The sequence below is a fragment of the Sciurus vulgaris genome (genome assembly GCF_902686455.1).
Source record: "Sciurus vulgaris genome assembly, chromosome: 7".
NCBI lineage: Eukaryota > Metazoa > Chordata > Mammalia > Rodentia > Sciuridae > Sciurus > Sciurus vulgaris.
Window position 1 is genome coordinate 80,718,222 of NC_136467.1, and position 22,856 is coordinate 80,741,077.

The 22,856-nt window shown below is 34.3% G+C and overlaps 1 protein-coding gene across 3 annotated transcripts in view; it reads left to right on the plus strand.

The window, feature by feature from the left end:
• The first annotated feature begins 364 nt into the window (after positions 1–364).
• IBTK (inhibitor of Bruton tyrosine kinase) overlaps positions 365–22,856 on the plus strand; it is an 89,686-nt gene continuing 67,194 nt past the window's right edge. Inside the window, exons 1-7 of one of the 3 annotated variants that reach the window (XM_079146944.1) lie at positions 365–1,657; positions 7,429–8,120; positions 13,631–13,727; positions 14,788–14,912; positions 19,460–19,570; positions 20,775–20,945; positions 22,711–22,828. In XM_079146944.1, coding sequence (XP_079003070.1) covers positions 7,800–8,120; positions 13,631–13,727; positions 14,788–14,912; positions 19,460–19,570; positions 20,775–20,945; positions 22,711–22,828 — 943 coding nt within the window. In that variant the 5' untranslated portion in view covers positions 365–1,657; positions 7,429–7,799. The remainder of the gene's footprint in view (positions 1,658–7,428; positions 8,121–13,630; positions 13,728–14,787; positions 14,913–19,459; positions 19,571–20,774; positions 20,946–22,710; positions 22,829–22,856) is intronic. The other 2 variants (XM_079146945.1, XM_079146943.1) reach the window with 2 other exon arrangements.

The window sequence follows — 22,856 nt, forward strand, 5'->3', positions numbered from 1 at the left end:
AAGTTGCAATTTATTTTTACATTTAGGGTTATCTGAGTCTATTTGTTCATTATTGGATCCTCCAGTGCTTTAGTGACTGAAACTTATCAATTTTTAAATGAATGATGCATAGTCATTCAACTAAGAAAATATTTATAAAAGTAGCAATGTTTACGAAGTGTTATTGTGTGCTAGGCTCTCTGCTAGTGCTATATATCTCTATAATTGCATTTTAACTATCCCAAAATGCATCGTTGTTCTCACTCTGCAAATGAGGAAAATGAGATTTCAGAAAAATCAATTAACTTGCCCAAATACCAGTAAGAGACAGATAAACGTTTTGAACTCAGGTCCGTGCTTTTATTTACATTATTAGCTTTGTTTGCCACTGCTGGCTTCCTTATTTATGACTATGAAGTCATCATATACAGCTTACTTTCAAAATCACTCAGTTTTTACATTAGATTGGTTTTTGTTATTTGCCAAAATAGGAAGTAGGGGAAAAAAGAAACAACTGGGAAGGGAAGCAGGAAAGTTGGATCCCAATTAGTTTCCCTTGCTCCTTCATCAGTTGTGTAGGTTCGAGCTAGTAACTAGCCTTCCACAAAGGTTATAAAGTAGGAAGAAGATATCTAGTCCAACTGCTTTTAATAGATGAGTGAGACTAAGAGGCTCATACAATACACAACGTGGCAGAGGTTTGGCCAATTGCTGACTCCTATTGTTTGTTTTGAGTCATACTACCCCTCCTTGAACAAATGTTTACTGAGTGCCTAGTGTATTAGGCATTAGACAGCAGTATATTTCCCATTCGATATTGGTTATTGGCTGTCCTTTCTAATAGTTTTCACTAAGCAACTTTAAAAAAGGCCCTTACATTCAGAGTTAAGGGGGGAAAAAGGTTCCTATAAGCCTGGCATTAGGCACTGGGTGGCATGACCTAGGTCAGCACCTGGTCGCACAAGTGGCGCTATAGGACGGCTGACGCCTTCTGGCTAAGGAAGTGACTGGGATAATCCGGGTGCACTAGCAAATCTGCGTGGCCAGGCTGTCTCGGGGAGACGACGCCTTTGGTTTTCCAGTGACCCACTGCTAAGGTTACAATAGGAAATTCTGTGCGTGGCGATCAGGTGCCCAACGCACGCGGCCAGGTCTCCCTGTATTTTCTCCACCCGGGTTTATCCTCCCTTATGAGCTGGCGGGAAAGAGACTTTTCTATATGAGCAATAGCTGAGCTCGAGGGGAACACTTCCTCACCGCTGCTGGCCTAGAATCCACTGTGCCGGCCTTTCCCCGCCCTCTGCCTGCGCCCGGGGCCCCAAGGCCGGCAGGGTCAAGCTCCTCCGGGGCGCCAGGGAAAGGCCACAGTTGGGGTGCTGCCACGCTAGGCCTTCTGGGCAGGCACCAGCCAATGGCCGCGAGGCATACACGAGGCCCAGCCAATCAACGCCCGTTTTGTTCCAGGGTCCCGCCCCCTCCGACCCTTTCTCCCTGCCCACCTTCCCGGTGCCCCTAGTTGCGGCTGTAGCTGCAGCCGCCTCCGGAGCTGACCCGGGTCTGGGGACCGGCACCTCCTGGCGCCGTTCGGTTTCTCCGGCTGCTTTCACTGAGGATGAGTTCCTGTGTGGCTGTGCGCCGACCCCGTGGAGACCAGCGGTGCAGTTTCATCTAGCGACTGGTGAGGGAGGGCTCCGCGCGGCCCGACGCTGCTCAGCGGGCTGAGGTCACGGCGTCCCGCCAGCTACCGGGCCTGGGAGAGCCCTCGCCTTCCGGAGGGTGCGGGTGACCGCAGACACCGGTGGCGCGAGTCGACCACGGGGAGGGGACTCGGCGGCGCAAAGGCCGCCGAGGTTCCTGTGAGCCGGCGCGGGCGGACTCAGTGGCCGGGTGTCGTCTCTCCACCGCCCCCCTCAGCTAATGAATGGCCTGTTCAGGCCACTTGCTACGTTGCAATTCTGCCTGACACGCCCTCCAACGTTGTGGCATTCCTAGTTCCGATAGTTGTCTGGTGTCACTTCTCTGAGCCCCGGATTGGAAACCATTCCTGGTGGCGCCTTGCCTCTTACCCCCTTGGTGGAGTTCCAAAGTTTGAGTTCACTCTGGGGACTGTCGGAGAGCAGGTCGTGGAGTTAAGTGGGAATTGACGGCTGTGTTAAAAAAGGAACTACTGCTTGTTTGAGAAGTGCAGGAGACAGGGAGAGAGCGTTTGTTCTTAGGTTTCAGGTACCAGAAGCGTTGTTCCGATACGAACATAGGCCTCATCGCCTTTTTTCCAACATAGTTCTAGAACTTCAGTTATGTTAGCCCGAAGCTGTGTTTTCAGGAAGCTGAGATTCAGTAGCACCTTTTTTCTTAGGCTTCGAAATGGGGCATTTGAACTTGATATAGCAGAAGTACTGAAGGGATGTGACTTTATTAGTGGATAGTGCTTATGTGCTTATATTGTGCAGTCACTGGGTTTTTTCGATCTTTTCTCGCTTTACTATTTTGAATTCCTTGATTTTTGTTTCAGAATCTGGAGTAAGGTAGGTGAGGATAGAGAAGAGTGTTTTCTTAAAAAAAAAAAAAAAATGCAGTACAGGTATTTGCAAAACTTTAATCACACTATAGTTCGAGAAAAAGATGAAAAATGGATGTGTTCTATTAAAAAATTAATGTGTATTAGGGACTTTCAGTATACTTAGTTCTTTTCAGAATGCATATTCAATTTTGACTCAACTGGACTGTAAATTCAGTATTCTATATGTGAATGTACCTTTGAATGAAGAAACTCAGTTTACTTGATTAACTATTATAAATGATACAAAACTAACTTGCCATTATCAAAAGAGGAATGATTCTTTGCCACATTTATTTATACTTTTCCCCTATTATTTAGGAGATTTCTCTAATGCAAAACTAGATATTTCACTGGTAAAGAATTGAACTGAAGTTTCTATCTCTTGTCCCCAAAGATATGAGAAAACTGTAGAATAAAATATTAAAAATCTAAATTATTAATTTGCTAAATTGTGCTTGTATTTTAAAATCTAATTTTAGGGCTTACAGAAAATGTTTTAAAATCCTTAGTTATGAGTCAGAAACCTGACTTATAACATTTATTTTAATTTTATATATATACACACACGCACACACAATTATGGGGAAGATATTTTGGCTTTAAAGACCACTTTAAGCCAGTAAACCTACTTACTGAACACATATTTTGTGGGAAATAAGTATCACATTTCTTCTCTTCTTGTCCTTAAGATAAGCTTAAAATCTTTATATGAAGGCCGGGTATACACTTACCAGGCAGGTCATTATTGTCATTTCACTAATGAAGAAATTGAGAGTTAGGGATTTTAAGGTTGTCCTTGCCCAAGGTTTCAGTTGTAGCAACCCAATATTTACAATCCAAAATTATGATAGTTTTTTCCTTCTGCTCTGTACTACTTTTCATTGAAGAATTCTATTTCCCTGCATTTTGATAGGGTGAAATAGGCAGTATCTGTCTATCTGTTGTTGTGATTTGGGATAGGCAACTACTTATTTCCTCATTTTGAAATGAAGGTATTCATATTTATAGGGGAAATAATGAGACTGAAATCAGGGTAATTTAATTTATATAAAGCTATATATGTGTTCAAAAGCTCCAAGTATTATGTTTGTAAGCCACACAGAAGTGTTAACCTTATAAAGATTTAGGTGAAAAGCATTCCAATCAAAACGGACCTTAAAAAAAAGATAAAACCACTTCAAAGTAAAAATTTGAAATAAATGCCAGACTTTAGCATCTAAAAAAAAAAAAAAAAAAGGACCTTAATACAGTTATGGCATTTTATCATCTTTTTACCAAAATGTTCCATTTCTTTTTTTTCCTTAACTTTTTTTGGGTGCTTACAAAATGAGTGATTTGTCTCATTTAATTTTCAAAACAAGTTAGGAGATAAATAGTTGTTATCTCCTTACAAATAAAAGCACTGAAGCCTAGAAAAATTAAGTTATGTGCCCATGGTCCCTTATCTAGTTAAGTGTTGTACCTAGTTGCTAGCTTAGTTATTTGAATTTGATATGGTGCATGATCCCCAGGTGTAACCGAAATCTTCCTGAGGTCCTAAGGCTATTCTTAACACATGAGACATGAGTATAGGTTCATTTTGGTCTTGGATATGTTAGGGAATAGCATGATCTGATTCATGTTTTAGGAAGATAACTGAGCTGTTAACCAAGGATAAGTAAAGTTGTGAGCCCTTGTTCAGGGCTAACCTTCAACTGGCTAAAATCTTTGTGGTAGAACAGTCTTCAAGGTTGAATAATTGCCTATATACTTTGCTAACTCAATTTCTCTTCAGCAATTCATCATGTATATAATAAATTTTCATCTTTAATTTTGTTTGTTCCTTTGCTTCGGTTTATTTTATTTTTCTGATTTCCAAAGTATTTGCCCGTTACTCCTCTTCTTTGCTGGCCATTAATCCAAGCCAGAAACCTGAGTGTTATCACCATATCTTGTCAATTCAAGATTCTGTTTGTATCTTTGAATTGCCTACTTTCTTTATCCCCATGAAAAACACATGAAACTGTTCAAAATCTGACCCATACTTGTATATATTAGGTCTTACTCCTTTCTGACTTTAGAATTATTTGGAATTTTTAGAATGGATGAAGATGCTTCTAATCTTTTATGTGTACTATTCTGTTTTGAGAAATGGTCCCTCCTTGAATTTATCAGGCAAACCCCAATTCATCTTTTAACATTTATTTATACACCTGTAGGAAGTCTTTTTCTGTTTTCCTCTTCTCTACTCTTCATTCATATGCATCACTTATTTGATTACAGGTTTATAATGATATATTTTTATTATTTGTTTAAATAGAATGGGTCTCCTTTATCAAACTATGACCCTTTGATGGTAGGAATTGTGTAACAGATAATAAATTTTGTTCATTCAATACAGTTACTAAACTAGCTATATATTCACCTAAATATTATCCCTGAACCTGTTTTTTTATCTCAAAAAATGTATAGGCATAGTTTATTTTTTTATTTCTAATGTTTTGTTACTTGTGGATATCACTGGAGAAGGTAGTGTATTGTAACAGAAATAGCATGGATTTGTCATTAAACGGATATGCATTTGAATTCTAACTCCCTCATTATTAGTAGTATGATTTGGGTTGCTTACTTAACATCTCTGATATGTAATATCTAGCGTGTATTAGTTAATAAATAATTATTTTGAAGAGTTTTTTACTCTTCAAAAATCATTTTTAAAAATACATAAATAAGATTTACAATAGGATTAGGAATATGGGCCTAGAATTTTGAAGAAATGTGTGAGCAGGACAGATTCAGGAATTATAAGTATGTAGGATTGGATTAAAAAGAGTTTTAAAGATTATAAGTATGTAGGGAAGAGTTGAAATTATCTAGGGAGAATATGTAGTAGAAAAAGAGGACTAAAGATTAAACATTGAGAGAAGCTGAGGATTTGAAGGTCAGGGTAGGGAGAGAGTCCATGTTTATTTGTTTGACTTCCTCCCCTTTCAGGATACCTTTCTAGACTCCTGGAGAGAATCTGGTATTAAAGACTTAAAAGCAGGGAAAGCAAATACGATGAGAACTGAAAGTATCTAAAAGTATTTGGCTATTTGGAGGCCATTACTAACTTTTTATTAAGGATGATTTCATTGGAGAATTTTACAGGTGGCAGTGATATTGAAACTCAAACATGAATTTTGGGATTAAAACTTCTTAACTTTTTGTTTTTGAAGGATTTATAGTAGTGAAAGTCACCATTTGTTGAAGGCGTAGTTAGTGCCAGACATTATGATAGGCATTTTCATTTATTATTATGGTTTTCAGAAGAAGAATAAAGAATTGAAAAGATGATGTAATTTTTAGTGTTACATAACTAATAACAGCCCACTTTCTTTTATTTGAATTCAAATATGTAGGACTCTAGGAAACCCTAACTTTTGATCACTTTTATTTTTATATTCATAGTGTTATCTATATACTTCTGTCTACATATGAATATACAGATATGATAGTATAGTATGATTATTTTTATTTAATATTCCTTTTTCCCCTTTTTAAATGTTGAAGGTATATAAAGTAACAAATGAGGGAACTCTCTTCTGTTCTATCTTAATTCTTTCCTGTGAGGTTTGAGTGATTCACCAATAAAAAGTTCCTTTCAGGTGTTATGTGTACACTGAAAATATAAAGATGGTGGGGTTTTAGGGCCTCAAAAGAGTGAAATTAACTACGTGTGACTTCTGCCATATGTCATTCTTTTCAGTTTTAACATTTTAAACTACTTGAGGCTTTGGTTTCTTTTTCTTTGTCATTTTTGTTCCAATCAACATTTAAGGGGGGGTGATTTTTATAAGGACTATATTAAGTTTAAAAACATACAGAAAGAGACCTGAAATTAGAAAGAATTAGTAATCAACTAGTTCAATACTTTCATTTCCAGATGAGGAATCAGAATAGTTAAGAAGAGAGCACTAGTTAAATCTCAGATTTCAGAATCTTCATGTGATTTGAAGTGAGAGTGGAAAACAGATTTGGGATATTTCATATTTGTATTTGATGCAGAGGAGTTTCCCCTGTACATATAGTAAATTCATGTGTTTATCTCTGAGTAGTCTTACACTTTTCTTTTTTTTGTTCTCCCAAAGACTATGTATTAAGGAAGATTTGTAGAGACTATATGTTAAGGAAGATTTTTTTCCCATTTGTCTTAACTTTTTAATGTAGTGTTTAAACTATTTATTCATTTTTGGTTTTTTACTTTTGGACTTCACATCATACTTAGGTACTTGCAATTATAAAACATAGTCTCCTGTTTTCACCTAGTGCTTTTATGATTTAATTTTTTTCTCTTTATGCCATCTAGAATTTATATTGGCATAAGGTATAAAGTAAGTGTCTGAACTTCTTCTTTTTTTTTTTTTTTTCCAAATAGCTATCTAGTTGTCCTAATATCCTTATTTATCTTCTGTAGTGAAGAACCTTTCAGGAAGAGAAAACAATGTTATCAATGGGTACAGCGCCTGCCACTTTGTAAAAACTGAGTAACTGATGAGTACTAGTCCTGGTGTGGTATTGATGGTAACAATGAGGCAATTTTTGGAGTTAAAGGTTTTAGTCGTTATTGTCATAAAGATGGTAGATTTAAATATGTTTATAGCTTTTAGGGACATAAATTGTAAGAACATAAAAATACTGGAGAGGAAGAATGACGGTTCTTGACTCCAGGTATAGACATAGAGTTTAACCTTAACCATGACCATGAGAATGGAAAAAAGGAGGTAAGTACACTGGTATAAATATAGATTTGAAAAGTCTTTCATTTTAATAGAAATTAAGGAAATTTAAATATGAAGGGAGTTGCAAGTGTTTCAGGAGAATGACCAAGAGATTTTGTATTTTACTTTTTATTTTTCCTTCTCTTATAGGTCACCCTCGCAATTATGGATTTTTAAAAGGATCAGACAGTGTGGAGGGGGAGTTCCCCTCCTCACTCCCCCTTGGTGCTTGACTCCAGAAATAATTTATAAACTGTGGAACTTTTTTTAAATGAAGAACTTGTATTTGATATGACCTTTATAGAGTTATTTATAACTTTTTCTGATTTAAGTGCCAAAAAGATTATACAAAGATATATATAGTTTTATACTGTTGCCATGAGGATTTAAATTATAATCCAAAAAGGGTCATTTATTTTCTTTCTTCCTGAAAAGCATCTTCGTGTCCTGGTTTTTTTCATTTTTAATAATTAGTCTTAAGTGACTATTCTGAGCAAGTAAGCTGTGTAAAAACAATTAGGATGAATTCTCCTATCCCTGACTGCACCTCAAAATGTCAATCCCTGAAGCATGCTTTGGATGTTCTTTCTGTTGTAACAAAAGGAAGTGAAAAGCAGATTAAGGCTTTTCTTTCCAGTCATTGTTATAATGCTACAACTATCAAAGATGCCTTTGGCAGGAATGCCCTCCACCTTGTTTCTTCCTGTGGAAAGAAAGGAGTGTTAGATTGGCTTATTGAGAAAGGAGTGGATCCACTGGTAAAAGACAAGGAGTCAGGCTGGACAGCATTGCACAGAAGCATTTTTTATGGACATATTGATTGTGTTTGGTCTCTCTTGAAGGTAAGTGTCATTTGTTTTTTTACAACTGTTACTAGTCAGGCATATGTTTTTCTTAATCTTTTTCATATATCCCATTTTCTAAGAAATATTTGCATTTGTTTCTATACTTGTTTATCTCTTACTGCTATAATTTGTCTCTGAAATTAAAATCCCATCAATCCTTTTTAAAAATTTATACTTATGGATATTTAAGATTTTATGGATTTTTATGGATCTATTTTATAAAATTTTAAACATACATCAAAACTTGATATATAAGGAATTATTGGCCAGTTTGTGTATATCAAGTATTGTTTTGAAATAACTCACATTTTGTGATTTAGTCAATAACATGGTTGTTAAAAGAAAAACTATAGATAAAATAAACACTATTGAGCAAAAAATGAAACATGAATCAGATAGCACTTAAAACCATAGTGGTTTACAGTGCCCTGATGCAGAAACATTACCAGTGAGTTTTACAGGCTAATGCAGAAGGTAGAGGAACTACATTTAATTGGTTATAATGGAAAGACTCCAATTAGAGGTTAGTTGGTAGTTTCTGATTGGTAATGTATCTAATTTCATTTTACTGTTTATGTTAACTTTGACTTGCTTACATAGGAACTTATATTACAGTTACCCAAGTCTAATGGTATCCCAAGTAAATTTTTTTTTAATGATAATCTTCTGGTATTTAAAAAAAAAAGTTGTTTACTTTTAAGTAACTATGTTATTAACTACTTTCAAAGGGCATTGGTTTTTGGACATCACTTAGGGACTATGTTTTTGAGTAGTGTGTTCATTTAGTTGGGATAAAATGTTTATATTTCTTAAAAATGGATAATTAAAATCATTTTAATTTTATGAAATTTCCCATTTTTTGTAGACAAGTCTAGGTTTGTCATGCAAATTGCCAAATGATGAAGTATTTTGAGGTACCCCTCAATGTCACTTTGCTGATGAATGCAAATTAAAAACTCACAATTAGAAGCCATGAATTGTAAATTTAACAGTTTTGTTTTGTGTAGAGACATTTTGTCATGTTTGCACAGGCCCTAGAAAAGAATAGCTCCTGTCCTCAAGCAACTTGTAGTCAGTTGAGAAGCTTTAGTCTCTTCATCTCATTTTGAGTTTTAAAAAATTACTTACATAATAGCTTTTGTGTAGTAAAATTTACTTGTGTCAGATGTTTTTAATGTATATTAATAATTTTCCTTCTTTGGAGCTAAATTGTCTAGGTCTACTACTTACTGAATCATGTTTGCTAAGTTCCTGAACCTTGGACCTCAGTTTTATCTATAAAAAAGAATAAGTAACAGTAAATAGTAATAGCACCTTCCTTGTTTTTTTCCTAGGAAACATCAGTAAAGAAAAGGCTTTTCTTAAGTTTATTGATAATACAGTAAATTCCTTATATCTAAAATCCTTGGCTGTTTACTTAATTCTCTTATAATCTCTTAATAGGGAAAGCTAGGTTAGTAAGAGTTAAAGCATCAATCAGCTTTGCTTTTACTTTTTTTACCTTGTAAAACCTTGACTTTTTTTCTCTTTTTTTTGCTGAAATATTGGATGACTGTTCTTGGGTTTTCTGTTATTCAAGGGTTTGCCATTCATGCATCAGGATTTGGAGCTTTAGTTTGAAATGGTTGTGGACTTGCCAAAAAGTTGTGCGTTGCCCCCTTGCCTTAGTTTTACTCTCTTTCTCATCATTAGAGCCTTACCAAGCAGTGATAAATGTCTATCAGTGAATTCCACTGGTAAAATATATTCACAAAAGCCTCTTTAAACTATTTAGTATTCTCATATTGGAAGCCATCTGCATTTTTTTCAGCACATCCTTGTTTCCTTTGGCCTTGCAACACTACTGTAATTAGACAGGATGCCATGATAGTGCTTCATCAAAGGGGCCTTCATGTCTCTCCCACTTCTGATGCCAACTATAGCACTTCAGCTGTTGTGAATTAGCAGGAAAAAATTATACACACATAGGCATTTCAAGTGAATTTGCATTTGATAAAAATTCATAGCTACAAAAATTTTAAGTGCCAAAATAAATTGTATAAATATAGACTCATACTGTAAGTTCCTGATTGCCAAAGATACAAAACCTTAGCAGAAACTTGTTGCCTATAAAAAAACTGCTGTAGGGATAGCATATCTTATGTAGCTTTTCTTTGGCTCCCTCATTCTGTTATGAGATTCGTGCTGGCAGAGACTTAATGCTTACAGTGTTCTGCTTTATCTGTTGTCAGTTTACCATTGTTCCCCTCACCCCACCCCCAGCCCTGGTGTTTTTCTTACTATTCTGAAAGAACTTGCTGTGATATTTTTTTCCCATTAGTAAATCAGAATCACTAGAGTTGTAAGGTTTTATGGATTAAATGCTTTACTCAATTTGGAGCAAATTATTTGGAATGTCTGATAATATGTCAGGCAATAATCTAGGCACTAGGGATGTTGCAGGAAACAAGGCAGAGTTCCTTCTTTGAGTTTTCATAGTGTAGGGGGAAATAGACCACAGTCAAGCAATTCAATGAACAAATAGAAAAGTGCCTAATAAATGCTGGTGTATTAGTGTTCTTTTTGCATGCAGTGGGAACCGACTCTGGTAACATAAGCAAAAAGATTTAAAAGGATACTAGAAGAACATAGAATACCTCTCAGAATAGAGGTTCAGGTCGTGATCCAAAACATCCCAATTAACTGTTAAATTTTAAATAAAACTTCTCAAACTAAAATAGAATAAATGTAAACTGATTAATTAATCTGAAATTTTGTCCTCCCCCCACCTCCAGGTATAATTAGCAGAACCAGTTTCTAGTTTTTGAAATTAAAATCATGTCATTAGAATATCAGAGACTGCTAACTTTTCTGTTTCTGTAGTAGAAGTGCATCCAGTTCCAAAAGTACTATCAAAGCATTGAAGAGTAGCTTTGAAAGAAGTAGAGGAGAATACATCCCTGTTTTACCATTATATAAATTACATATTCTCAGGATCTTGACTTTCTTGGCAGTATATGGTCAGGAGTAGCTGGAGAGCTATATTAAACTCATTCAGCTTGGCTTTAATCAGTTCAAAAGATTGGTGCATTAGATACTCTGCTGAACTTCTTCATGTCATTATTGGCTTGAACTTCAGCCACAGCTTTAGTGACCAGTTTTGAATAGGCTTCTAGCAGCTTTGGGTGGGTATAATCTAAATCTTGTTTCTGGTACATACTGCATACCTCTTATTTTATGCCCCAGAGCTTGGCACACATCCATGACTACCAAAGTATGAAAGTTTAAGTTCGTGTAGAGCAATTCCTGGGTAATAGAGAGTAGAGCCAGTGGTAAATGTTCCCTTCTCTTATCTGTTGATTGGATAACTAATTATTTTGACATATTGTATAAGGCTCCCAAAACATCCTAGCAAATAATGCACTGATCTGCTTAGTGGCTACTTGATAACACATCCTTGTACTGATCTTTCCTCCTTTTTTGATTTACTCCCCTGGTTTGTCACTACTACTTTCTCGAACTTCGCAAGGAAATTACCAGCCTGCAAGTCTTTTATGTTCTGCTTTTGGGTAATACATTTCAAATAAACAGTTTTTTGTTATTTCCTGACAGTCATCTCCAGTAGTGGTACCACTGTTTTGTAGTGAAATAGTTGTGTTTAGAGTCCAGGTGCTGCTTGTAGAGTATTGTCATGAAATGCTCAGGCTTATAACTCTGGTATAAACTCAGATGTTACTTAGTAAATGACTTTACCCACCATTTTGGACATATATAAAAAATTGATCTTTAAGTGGAAAAGACTACACCTAGGTACTTCTACCTTTATAGTTTAAGATAAATATTTTAGAAAGTATTAAAGTTCACTAAGGAGCTAAAAAACAAAAATCTCTAGTCCTTTATGCAATTTGGGCTGCTTAGGATATTGCAAATATCTTTAGTCTTAATAAGGTTCAGTTGGCATATATAAAACTCAGGACAAATTTATAAAACTGGCAAAAAAAGCCCTCTAGGGATCTAAGTTATAACTCCTCACTTGTCAAATTCATAGTTTGCAACACTCTGCCTCAGTATCTACCCTTCTTACCCTTGTAAAGGTCAACCTTAGGTTCTCCCACAAGGACTTATTGTATCTTTTTCTGAAAGTTGTGGGCAGAGTACAGTTTTAAATTTATTAAGATATTAGACAGTCACTTCTACATGGTTCATTTTAGCTTATGACTGTCCAGATAAACTGAACAGGCAGTAATGAAACACATCATGTAAAATAGATAAGTCTGAATAATTGTTAAAAGCCATATAAAACTGTCAGCAAATAAGTTATTCTTGGAAAGGAGTACATTGTATATTTAAAAAACAAATGAAGTGACAATAATCTGAATTTAATTGTTCTGTCTTCTTTTCCATCCCAATTAAAAGGTAGAAGTGTGCTGATTGAGTTTAGGTGTGCTGTACTAAATAAGTGAGACAAAAATATTCAATTTCACATTTGAATTGTGGAGATAAAAATTAGATATCTACTTTGTTTCTCCTTAAAAAACACATACACACATTTTAAATATATATAAAATTTGTAATCTATATGTGACTTATAAAAGACTGCAATTACTGCTATAAAAATTCAAGTAGAGAGACAAAATATATATTGTACAAATGGATATAGAAGGATATATTCTCTTAATGTCAGTAATAGATGTAATCGAATTCCAGCAAAAAGAGATGGGGCATAGATGATCAGATTATAAATGGTAAATCCAAAGGTAAGTATTGTGCTGCTACAGCCTTGGAATCTTTGCAACCCTTACCTGTAAAAGAAATAGAATATGGCTCTTTTACACTCTTACATGTTTGTGTAAACATTTATACCCATACAGATATAGTCACAGCAGTAGCACCTTCTAGACAATCAGGCCTATCTTACTGTTAGTCTTTTCTATTATAGTTAGAAAATACCTGATATAACTCAATTTACAAAGAGGAAAAGTTTATTTTTGGCTCACATTATTGGAAATTTTATACCATGACTGATACAGCACAGTATATAATGGCAGGCATGTAGTGGAGCAGACTGCTCACCCATAGCCATCAGAAAGCACAAGAGGAAGAAACCAGCATCCTATAATCTCCTTTAAAATCACGCCCCCAGTGACCTAAGACTTCCCATCAGGCCCCACTTAAAGGATCTGGCACCTCCCAGTAATGCACAGGATGAGGACCAAACCTTTGGGCCTTTAGTGAACACTAGAGATGCAAATTTTTTGGCATTTACCTTGTAAAACTGTCACATCTAGTTTATCTAGATTAAAGTGTTATTTTATTTCTTCACATTTTCTGGTGAAGAAAAAAATCTGGTGATTTTTCTCAGTTTTCTTCCGTGACAGAAATGTGTGTGAATATGAGATTGCTACTAAATGCTTACTTTTGTTTTTTCAATGTATTTATGGGATTGATCATCTTACTTTTCAATTCTTTAGAATAGGAAAGTACTAATTATAGGCAAACAGAAAATGTGTGTGTGTTTCTTTTTATAGCATGGTGTTAGTCTGTATATTCAAGATAAAGAAGGCTTGTCAGCTTTGGATCTTCTAATGAAGGATAGACCAACTCACGTGGTATTCAAGAATACTGGTAAGAAAATACTATAAATATATTCCATTAAGGTACAGCTTAGAAAATTTCTTGCTAATATAATGGGAAAGATTTATTTGTGTGTGGATGTCTGCAAAGAACTAGTACTTAGGTATATGATGGTTTTATGTATTATATTTTTGGTTTTATTTTCAGAACACTTTGTTTTATTATGCATTTTTCAATTTCAGTTCATATCAATGCCTATGAGAATAAAAATGCAACCTAAAATGGGAAGGCAATTAGAATTGTAGCTATTATAAAGTAATTAATGTTATAAAGTAATTAATGTACGCCTAGAAAACAATGTCAGCATTTGAGGTACAGGTAAAAATGAATGCTCTTTGGGATTTAGAAATGAGAATTAGTAGAAAAGAAAAAGAGATTTAAGTGGTGTATAGTTTTCATCTAAGCTAAGTAAGGATGCATTCTTCATTTTTATTTTTACCTTGGAAACTATATTTCAGGTAACAGTTATAATTCCACTCTGGGACTTTCTCAGCCTTCTGAAATGAAAATGAAGATTTATATCATAAACTTAGCTATGATTAAGCTTTCTCCCACTTCATTGGTATCCTACCCTAGTCACAAGTACAATTATATCTATTAAGAGCAAACTATTCAAAGTTAAAGTTTCTGTAGATGTGGCAATATCACATTTGCTTCATTTAGAGCCTTTGTATGCATGATTAATAACTCTTACACTTAAAATAATATGTTATTTTCATGGAAACAAAATAATATGTTATTTTCATGGAAACTAAGTAGATATGACAGGTGATGGTTTACTCATTTACATTTTAACTTAAACTGCTAAGAAAACAAGAAAAAGGCATTTGATTACTTATACTGAAACAGGTTTGCACTGCAGTTTGGGTTTTCAGATTTCTGCAGTTTTCTAGAATTATGCAATATATTAGCAGATTCATAATTTTAAAAGTATTGGTTGTTACATTAGCTTTTGTCAATACTCATTTTAGGTAAATTAGTCTTGTGTGTTTATAAACTAAACTGGTATTTGTTTTAAAATAAAGCGTATAAAAACTAATTTTCATTTTAGACCCTACAGATGTCTACACTTGGGGAGATAATACAAATTTTACTCTGGGTCATGGAAGTCAGAATAGCAAACATCATCCAGAGTTGGTGGATCTGTTCTCTAGGAGTGGTATTTACATCAAGCAGGTATTTTGAAGTACAATTTGTGTACTTTTGGAGATTAAAAAGAACTTGTTTTGTATTTGATAGTTTATCTATGGATTTGTTAATTTCATTGAAGGTTTAATAACATTTTAATGAAGAAATTTATCAATGAAACTTTACTAATTATGGTTTTGATTTTGTTAGCATTAGTCATATTTAGACTGCAAAAACTACCCTGCAAATATGAGGTGTTTGTGCAAGGAATGTTAGAAATTAGAAGATGCTAATGAATTTAATTTTAAGAAGGTAGAACCTCTGTTAATTTTCTAGTGTTTGTTTACATTTAACAAAAATTTGAATTCTTCAAGTTACTTTTTAAGTGACTTTGACATTCAGTGTTATTTTTGATAACTGAACACCTAAGTTTTTATATGTAAGTAATTGTACAAGTTTAATTGATATAATTTTAAAGGTTTTTGGTCTTATGTCCTGTTGGATGATATATTATACTTTCCTATGAAAGTAGGATTCTGCTACTGTTAGCATGCTCTCTCTATAGCATTGTATATGTATTTGCGTGTGTGTGTTTGTGTGTGTGTATAATTTATACCTTTAACCTCAGACTTTTTCTTGAGCTTCATTTTAATTGTACTTTGGGCAGCCATTTAAGGTATTTAAATTTAATGTCTGAAATGTTATTTTGGCCACTCTTAAACTTTCTCTACTTAATTTTTAATGCTGTAAATTTCAGTTTCTAAATCCTACAGATTATACCTCAGAACATATCTATACAGTTCATCTCTGTCCCATGAACTGGGTTTGTCAGCTTTGTTATTTTGACAAAATACTTAAGATGATCAACTTCAGAGAGGAGAAGTTTATTTTGGCTCATAGTTGTGGAGGTTCCAGTTCATGGCCACTTGGCCCTGTTACTTTTGGGCCTGAGATGAGGTAGCATAGCATGGTAGGGACTGTGTGGTGGAGAAAGCAGCTTACCTCGCAGTGACTGGGAAGCAAAGAGAGAAGAGAGAGAGCTGGAGAGGGGACTGGTAGTCCTTCTTTGAAGCATGTCCTCTGTGATTAAAATCTTCCACCATGCCCTACCTGTTAAAGGTTTCTGCCACCTTACAGTAGCACCTAGCTGAGGACTGATCCTTTAATGCATGAACCCAGCTGCCAAGCCATTTCTAAGTTTATTCTTGGATAGTGACAAGTGTCCTAACTTGACTCCTTAACTTCATTCATTTTCATCCTCTGTTAATTTTGTTTTAGAATAGTATCTTTAAGAAACAAAGCTAATTATGTATAAAATCCAAACTCTGTGCCTTGGAATATAAGGGCTTTTAAAATCTTTTAAAACTGTAAGGTCATTCATTTTCCCCACTGCTTTCTAATTGTTTATTCTGCATTTTGATGTTCTTAAAACGACTGTTATTACAAATTAGGATTTTAGAATTCTTACAATTAATACGGTACTGACACACTTCAACTTTTACCTAATGTTCATGTGTCTCATACAAATATTTAGCTCATGGTTTGATATTGAACTCTGTTTTTAGAACTACTTTGGACTGGTGCGATGGCACAGGCCTGTAATCCCAGTTAAGGCAGGAGAATTGAAAATTTGAGGCGGATTTCAGCAATTTAGTGAGGCCCTCAGCAACTTAGCAACACCCTGTCTCAAAATAAAAAATAAAAAGGGCTGGGGTGTGGCTCAGTGGTAAAACACCCCTGGGTTCAAACCTGGGAGAGGATAGAAGGGAGAGGAGAGAGGAGAAAATAAGGAGAAAAAGACAGCTTTTTTTTTTGGGGGGGGGGGGGTACTAGGGATTGAACCCAGAGGTGCTTTACCTCTAAGCCAAATCCCAACCCTTTTTTTAATTTTATTTTTTATTTTGAGACAGGTCTTCCTAAGTAGCTTAGAGTCTTGCTAAATTGTTGCAGCTGAGTTTGAACTTGTGATCCTCCTGCCTCAGCCTCCCAAGCCACTGAGACTAAATGTATGCATTTAGGTGAACTACTTTAACTGTGTTTGCCTGCTTTGCCTAGGAAAGATTTGGTTTTTGATTGTTTTCCTAGTGTAATTGTTAATATCATTCCCTTTCATTCTCAAAAATGTTTGAATGACAAATTATATGAATTGTATGACTACTGTCCCTTAGGCCTCTATAGAACACTACAGAATTCACAGTTTTTTAAACTGAAAGTCATAAGTTAATGAATCATATTACCAACCAAAAATAATAAAAAATAGAACAGTTAAACTAGAGAATATTAAATCTTGAGAGACCAGAATAAAAATGAAAAGTAATTTGAGAATTAGTGTATAGTAGTGTCATAAAAAGCTTAGTTTCCTCTGGTAGGCCATGCACATAGACCTGGAAGAAATTTAGCGTAACAAAAGGACTTGGATGGGTAAGAATTATAAGCCTGGTATTGAAGTTTATAGTGAATGTGAGGGAGATGAAAGAGGTGATCAATTAGAGCAGGGGTGTCTGCCCTAATGTAGTTAGGAGCCTCCAGCAGACATTGCCTTGAGCAGGTCTTCAAAATCCTTCTTAAAATGGTAATTTTTTGCTAACCAACAATGATGGATCAGATTTGGGGCATGAGAAAGATACATGCTTTTTTCCTTCCTGAGTTAATTTGTGATATGGCCAGATTTCATGAGTTGTTAGAAAGTAGGGAGTTTTACACAAGAGTGAAGGAATAATGGTACCATTAGAGTACTGAGAGGCTGATTGTATCTTCTGTTCTTAAAATATATGTAATATGGAAGAATTGAGAATATTCCATTTAACATTGTTGTGGGTAGAAAAATAAACCCAAAAAGAAAGCCACTTTTCAGTTAGTGCAAGGAAGTAGGATTATTTTGTGAAGAGACTGAGGGTCAAACGGATTTTATTTACCACAGCACGTGGTAAGGCAAGCACTGTGGGTGGGTTTCAGAGAAAGAAACTATGAATTTCATTCAGGGAGGAGGAAGCAAGATGGGGACATTTGCAGAATGTCAATTATATAGTCCCATTAGTCACAGAACAAGGATGGGTTCTATAGTATAGTACCCAATAACTTAACTACTATGGGACAGAGATTATTCTACGGATTATTAAAGTGAAAAGCCATGATTAGTTGTTTTATTTAAAAATTAAGATGCTTTAAAGTTGGAGGTCTTAACTTTTCTGTTATTACTAGTGGTTTAATAGAAGTCAAAATTTGTATAATGACATTCTAATATAAAATTAAAATATTTTATTTCTGACTCAAAATGATTTTTCTCTTACAAATTTTAACTTATATAAATAAGTCCAAATTTGAATTTTAGATTTTCTTTTAAGATATTTGTGGTATAGCTAGATGAGATAGTGACTTTTTTTTTTTTTTTTTGGTGGTGCTGGGGATTGAACCCAGGGCCTTGTGCTTGTGAGACAAGCACTCTACCAGCTGAGCTATATCCCCAGCCAGAGATAATGACCTTTGTATCACTTTTTATTGACAGGTGTATTAAGTTTATATAACTTTCTGAGTGGTCTAAGGATATGGAAATATAGTTCAGCTTACAATTTTCTTACTTTCCAAGGGACCTTAACTTTCTGGAAAATGATTTTAAACTTTCTTTATTTCTTTATATCTGAAGAAAAGTAAATACAAATTATTTTTTAAAAGAAAAATAAAAGATACTTTAAATAATATTAAGGTAGAGTGAATATAATGAATATTAGATGTATTGAAAAATAGAGGACTGGGGTTGTGGCTCAGTGGTAGAGCACTTGCCTAGCATGTGTGAGGTACTGGGTTTGATTCTCAGCACCACATATAAATAAATAAAGGTCCATTGTCGACTAAAAAATATTAAAGAAAAAATAGAAAAATGTGGCCTGGGGGTTAGGTATGTAAGTACACGCATATTTGCTGTTGGTTTCCTGTTTTTGCCTCCTGATGGTATAGTTCAACCATTTCAGTGTCCTTGACTTCTGGAATATTTGAATGTGTAAATGAGTTTTAGGTACAGGCAGGGTATTAGGAACGAGGTAGATAAGGAAAAACAAAGTAGGAAAGAGAAGAAATTAAAAATAAATATAAATTATTTTACACCATGTAATATTAAAGTTATATTAGATAATACTAGAAATATGAAAAGGATATACTTAGGCCATTGTTATTTTAAAAATACTTCTTAGACATTTCTACTATTTTTATTAATTATATATGGTTGTTTGTTAATTTTTATGCTTTGTTTTGCACTCTGTTCATTTCTTGCTATTTGGTATTTCATGAAATTAGAAACAAAGAACCATTACTTTTTGTAATCAAAGACTTAAAAGTTAACATTTTTCTTTCACTGAATTTCTTCTGTAGATAATGCATAACTTAATTGTTTTCTTTGTTCTTTTCCAATTTCAACTATTTTAGATAATTTAAAATAAAGCCTATTTTTAACTTTTTTTAGAAAATTTTAAGTGGAATGGTATATTGAATCCCCCATACCCATCATCCAGTTTAAATGATTGGCAATATTCTTTATCTTTTATAAAATACAGGATATTTTATTCAGAGAAGATTAATGGTATTTTCTTGTTTTTCCTTAGGTGGTGCTTTGTAAATTTCATTCAGTGTTTCTGTCTCAGAAAGGTCATGTTTATACCTGTGGTCATGGTCCTGGAGGGCGTTTAGGCCATGGAGATGAACAGACTTGCTTGGTAATTGAAATGTCATTTTACAGATCAGATAACTTCAGTAAAACTTTGATAAATTGGAAGTTTCAGTTAACTCAGTTTTTTCCCCTAACCATAAGAGAAAATAATATGCCAAATGATAATAGGTTCTAAAAAAATCAGTTAGTTTCTAGTATGTAGTGTTTCAGTACTTGGATACAAAGCAAAAGTATCAAAGGAAAATATTTTTCTTACAGCAGATATTAAATCAGAAGAGTAAATAAATAAGCTTTATGATTATTACCAGGGTTGAAATGTAAGAGGGCAGACTAATGTTAAAACACTATCTGGAGCAGTGCAGGCTTTTATTTATTTTATATTTCTAATGAAACTATCAATAATTGAAAATTTTTCATTTTACAACCACAAGATTTTATTTTTTGCTATTGAAACTTGGTGCTTATTGGAAGAAACATATCAGAAAATTAACTCACTCAGTTATTTTTAGGATATATTTTTTAAGAGGACTACTAGTATATTTATTATCTATCAAAGGATGCTTTAAGGAGAGAAAGATTTAATGGTAACTTCTGTTTTTGGGGGAGAATTTATTGCTTCTAGGCATCATTTATTTTATTTTTTTATCCATTAGTATTTCTTTAAGTCCCACAATATCCCTGTGAAGTATAGGCACTATTATCTTCATTTTTATGTAAGATGATAAAACTTATATAATAAAGCAAGCACTTACAGGTTGTTTACTTTGTTTTCATGTGAGGGATTTTGAGGCACAGAGAAGTTAAAAATTTGATTAAGATCAAAGAGCTAGTAAGTGGCAGAAGATTTGAACCCAGGACAGATAACTCTGAAGGAATATGATATTGTATGTTTGGTTACTCACTGAAGGGGAAGCAGTGATTCCTTTATTTTGTTTTTTTCTTCAATATTCCATTGATTACTTTGAAGAGTTCCCTTTATTCATAGCCAACAAATCTGTACTTTGTATATGGTGAGGGCTTAAAAATTATTTATTGAATTTAATTATTTTATTGAAATTTCTTGCTGGGCTTATGTATTTTGTTTTTAAACTAATGACTGTATGATTTTAAATTTATCTGCCCTTTGCTGAAATTTAAAGTTTACTTATGTTAGATACTGTCATGTGAGTTATAACATTTTAGATAAAGTATTATCAGATTCTAATTGTATTTTTGTATAAATGGTCAATATAATAAAGTTTATTTTATAGGTTCCCAGGCTTGTGGAAGGACTGAGTGGTCATAATTGTTCCCAAGTGGCAGCTGCTAATGATCATACTGTTGTATTAACTGAAGATGGATGTGTTTACACATTCGGTCTAAATATTTTTCATCAATTAGGAATTGTTCCTCCACCTTCCAGTTGTAATGTACCCAGACAGGTAATCTTCTCTTTTTTAAATAATAAGGTGATATTTGACTTTTTGCTGTAAAACTTACGTGGGCATTAAGATGTAATGTATTGACAGAGTAACTTTTTTACTTCTTTAACTTCATCTTCACTGTTGTGTGTGTATCCTGTTAAGGATAAATTAAGCTTTGTGCTGTTGTGTGTGTGTGTGTGTGTGTGTGTACATATATATATATCTCCCATTAAAAAGAAATTAAGCATTTTGCAAATTTTTATTTGTTTGGATGAAGAAAGAAAACACTAGGGAAATCAGGTACTTGGTAGATTAGCCACCAAACTACCTTAGATTCAGCTTTTAAGTATTCATAAGCAGAGGAAGAACTAGATTTTTGTTGTTGTTGTTTTGGGCTTGTTTGCTTTTATTTGTGGTGGTTTTTTTTTTTTTTTTTTTTTTTTTTGGTTTTCATTTTGTGTGTGTGTGTGTTTGTTTTGTGAATTAAACCCAGCCTCTTGTGCTAGGCATGTGCTCTCAGTGAGCTACACCCTCATCCCTAGATTTTTTAGATTTGAAACTTCAAACAAGTTTTAGGTATTCCTTAAGAAAAGAATATGACTTTATCAATACAACATGGGCCTATGCAAGTGAGGCACTAAGAAACCTAAGTTTTATCTGCTTCACTAAATCTGCCTCTCACAGATGTCATGCCTGATAAGTTGATGTTAGGAAACATGAGTCCATAACCCACCATTCTTTGTTCCACTTTCCACTTCCATCTGTACAACCACCGCCAGAAGATGCCCTTTCCTCACCTTCAGCAACCCAGCATATAGCACTGGGACTAGTTGCTCTAAACTCCAATGTTATTAGAATCATTACCCATAACAAATGTGTTTTCAGCTCATACAATTTTGCATTTCAAATGTTAAAATTCTTCAGCAGTTTAATTTTCTTGATTTAGAATTCTTACTAGATATACAAATTTTTATTAAGTATTTGAATCCAACACCTTCCTATTCTGAATGGCTAATGAGTTAATAGGAATTATTTCAAAATATTTGGGAGTAGTCTTCAATTTGCTATTTTTGGATGATCTGTTTTCCCCATCTGTGGAATTTGTGGATATTTAATCATTTTATAGACTTCTCTAGGAATGGCAAATAGATTTTATTCCCATTTTTTTCTCATTGTATTACTACCTTGTAGCTGTGAGTTGATACATATGTCTGATATTCTCAACTGGAGGCAGTTTTGATTCCCAGGGGCTGTCTGGCAATGTCTGGAGACTTTTAGTTGTTAAAATAGGAGTGTGCTCACAGTACAGACATTTAGTGCATGGAGTCGGGATGCTTCTAACTATCCTACAGTATACAGGATGATCCCTCTCAACAGAGAATCATCTGGCCCAAAATGTAAATAGTGCTACTGTTAGAAAGACTCTGTAAGGGTCAAATTAAAAAAATACCATGCTTTTTGCTAATGCCTATTTTGCATATTGCTTATTAGAAAAAAGTAAATACCCAAAGGTTTAATGATTTGATTTTTATACCATTCTAATTTTCTGTTAAATCTGCTGCTGATAGAAAGTGCTGCATGAGAATGTTATGTTGTGAGAAGGGTTCGAATATCTGTATGAGTGCTAAAAAATCTTTTAGCAATAACTGCCATTAGCACTTGAGAGGGTGGTAATATTAAGTATGCCATGTATATTTGCTACCCTGGTCTACTGGGTCATTGAAAAATTGTACTAGATCATAGATACGTAGTAAAATGCAGTCTCTTTTGTCTTTTTGAACAGATGCAGGCAAAACATCTTAAGGGAAGGACAATCATTGGTGTAGCAGCAGGCAGATTTCATACAGTGCTGTGGACTAGAGAAGCTGTTTATACTATGGGACTAAATGGTGGACAACTGGGTAAGAAATATTTCATGACAATATTTAA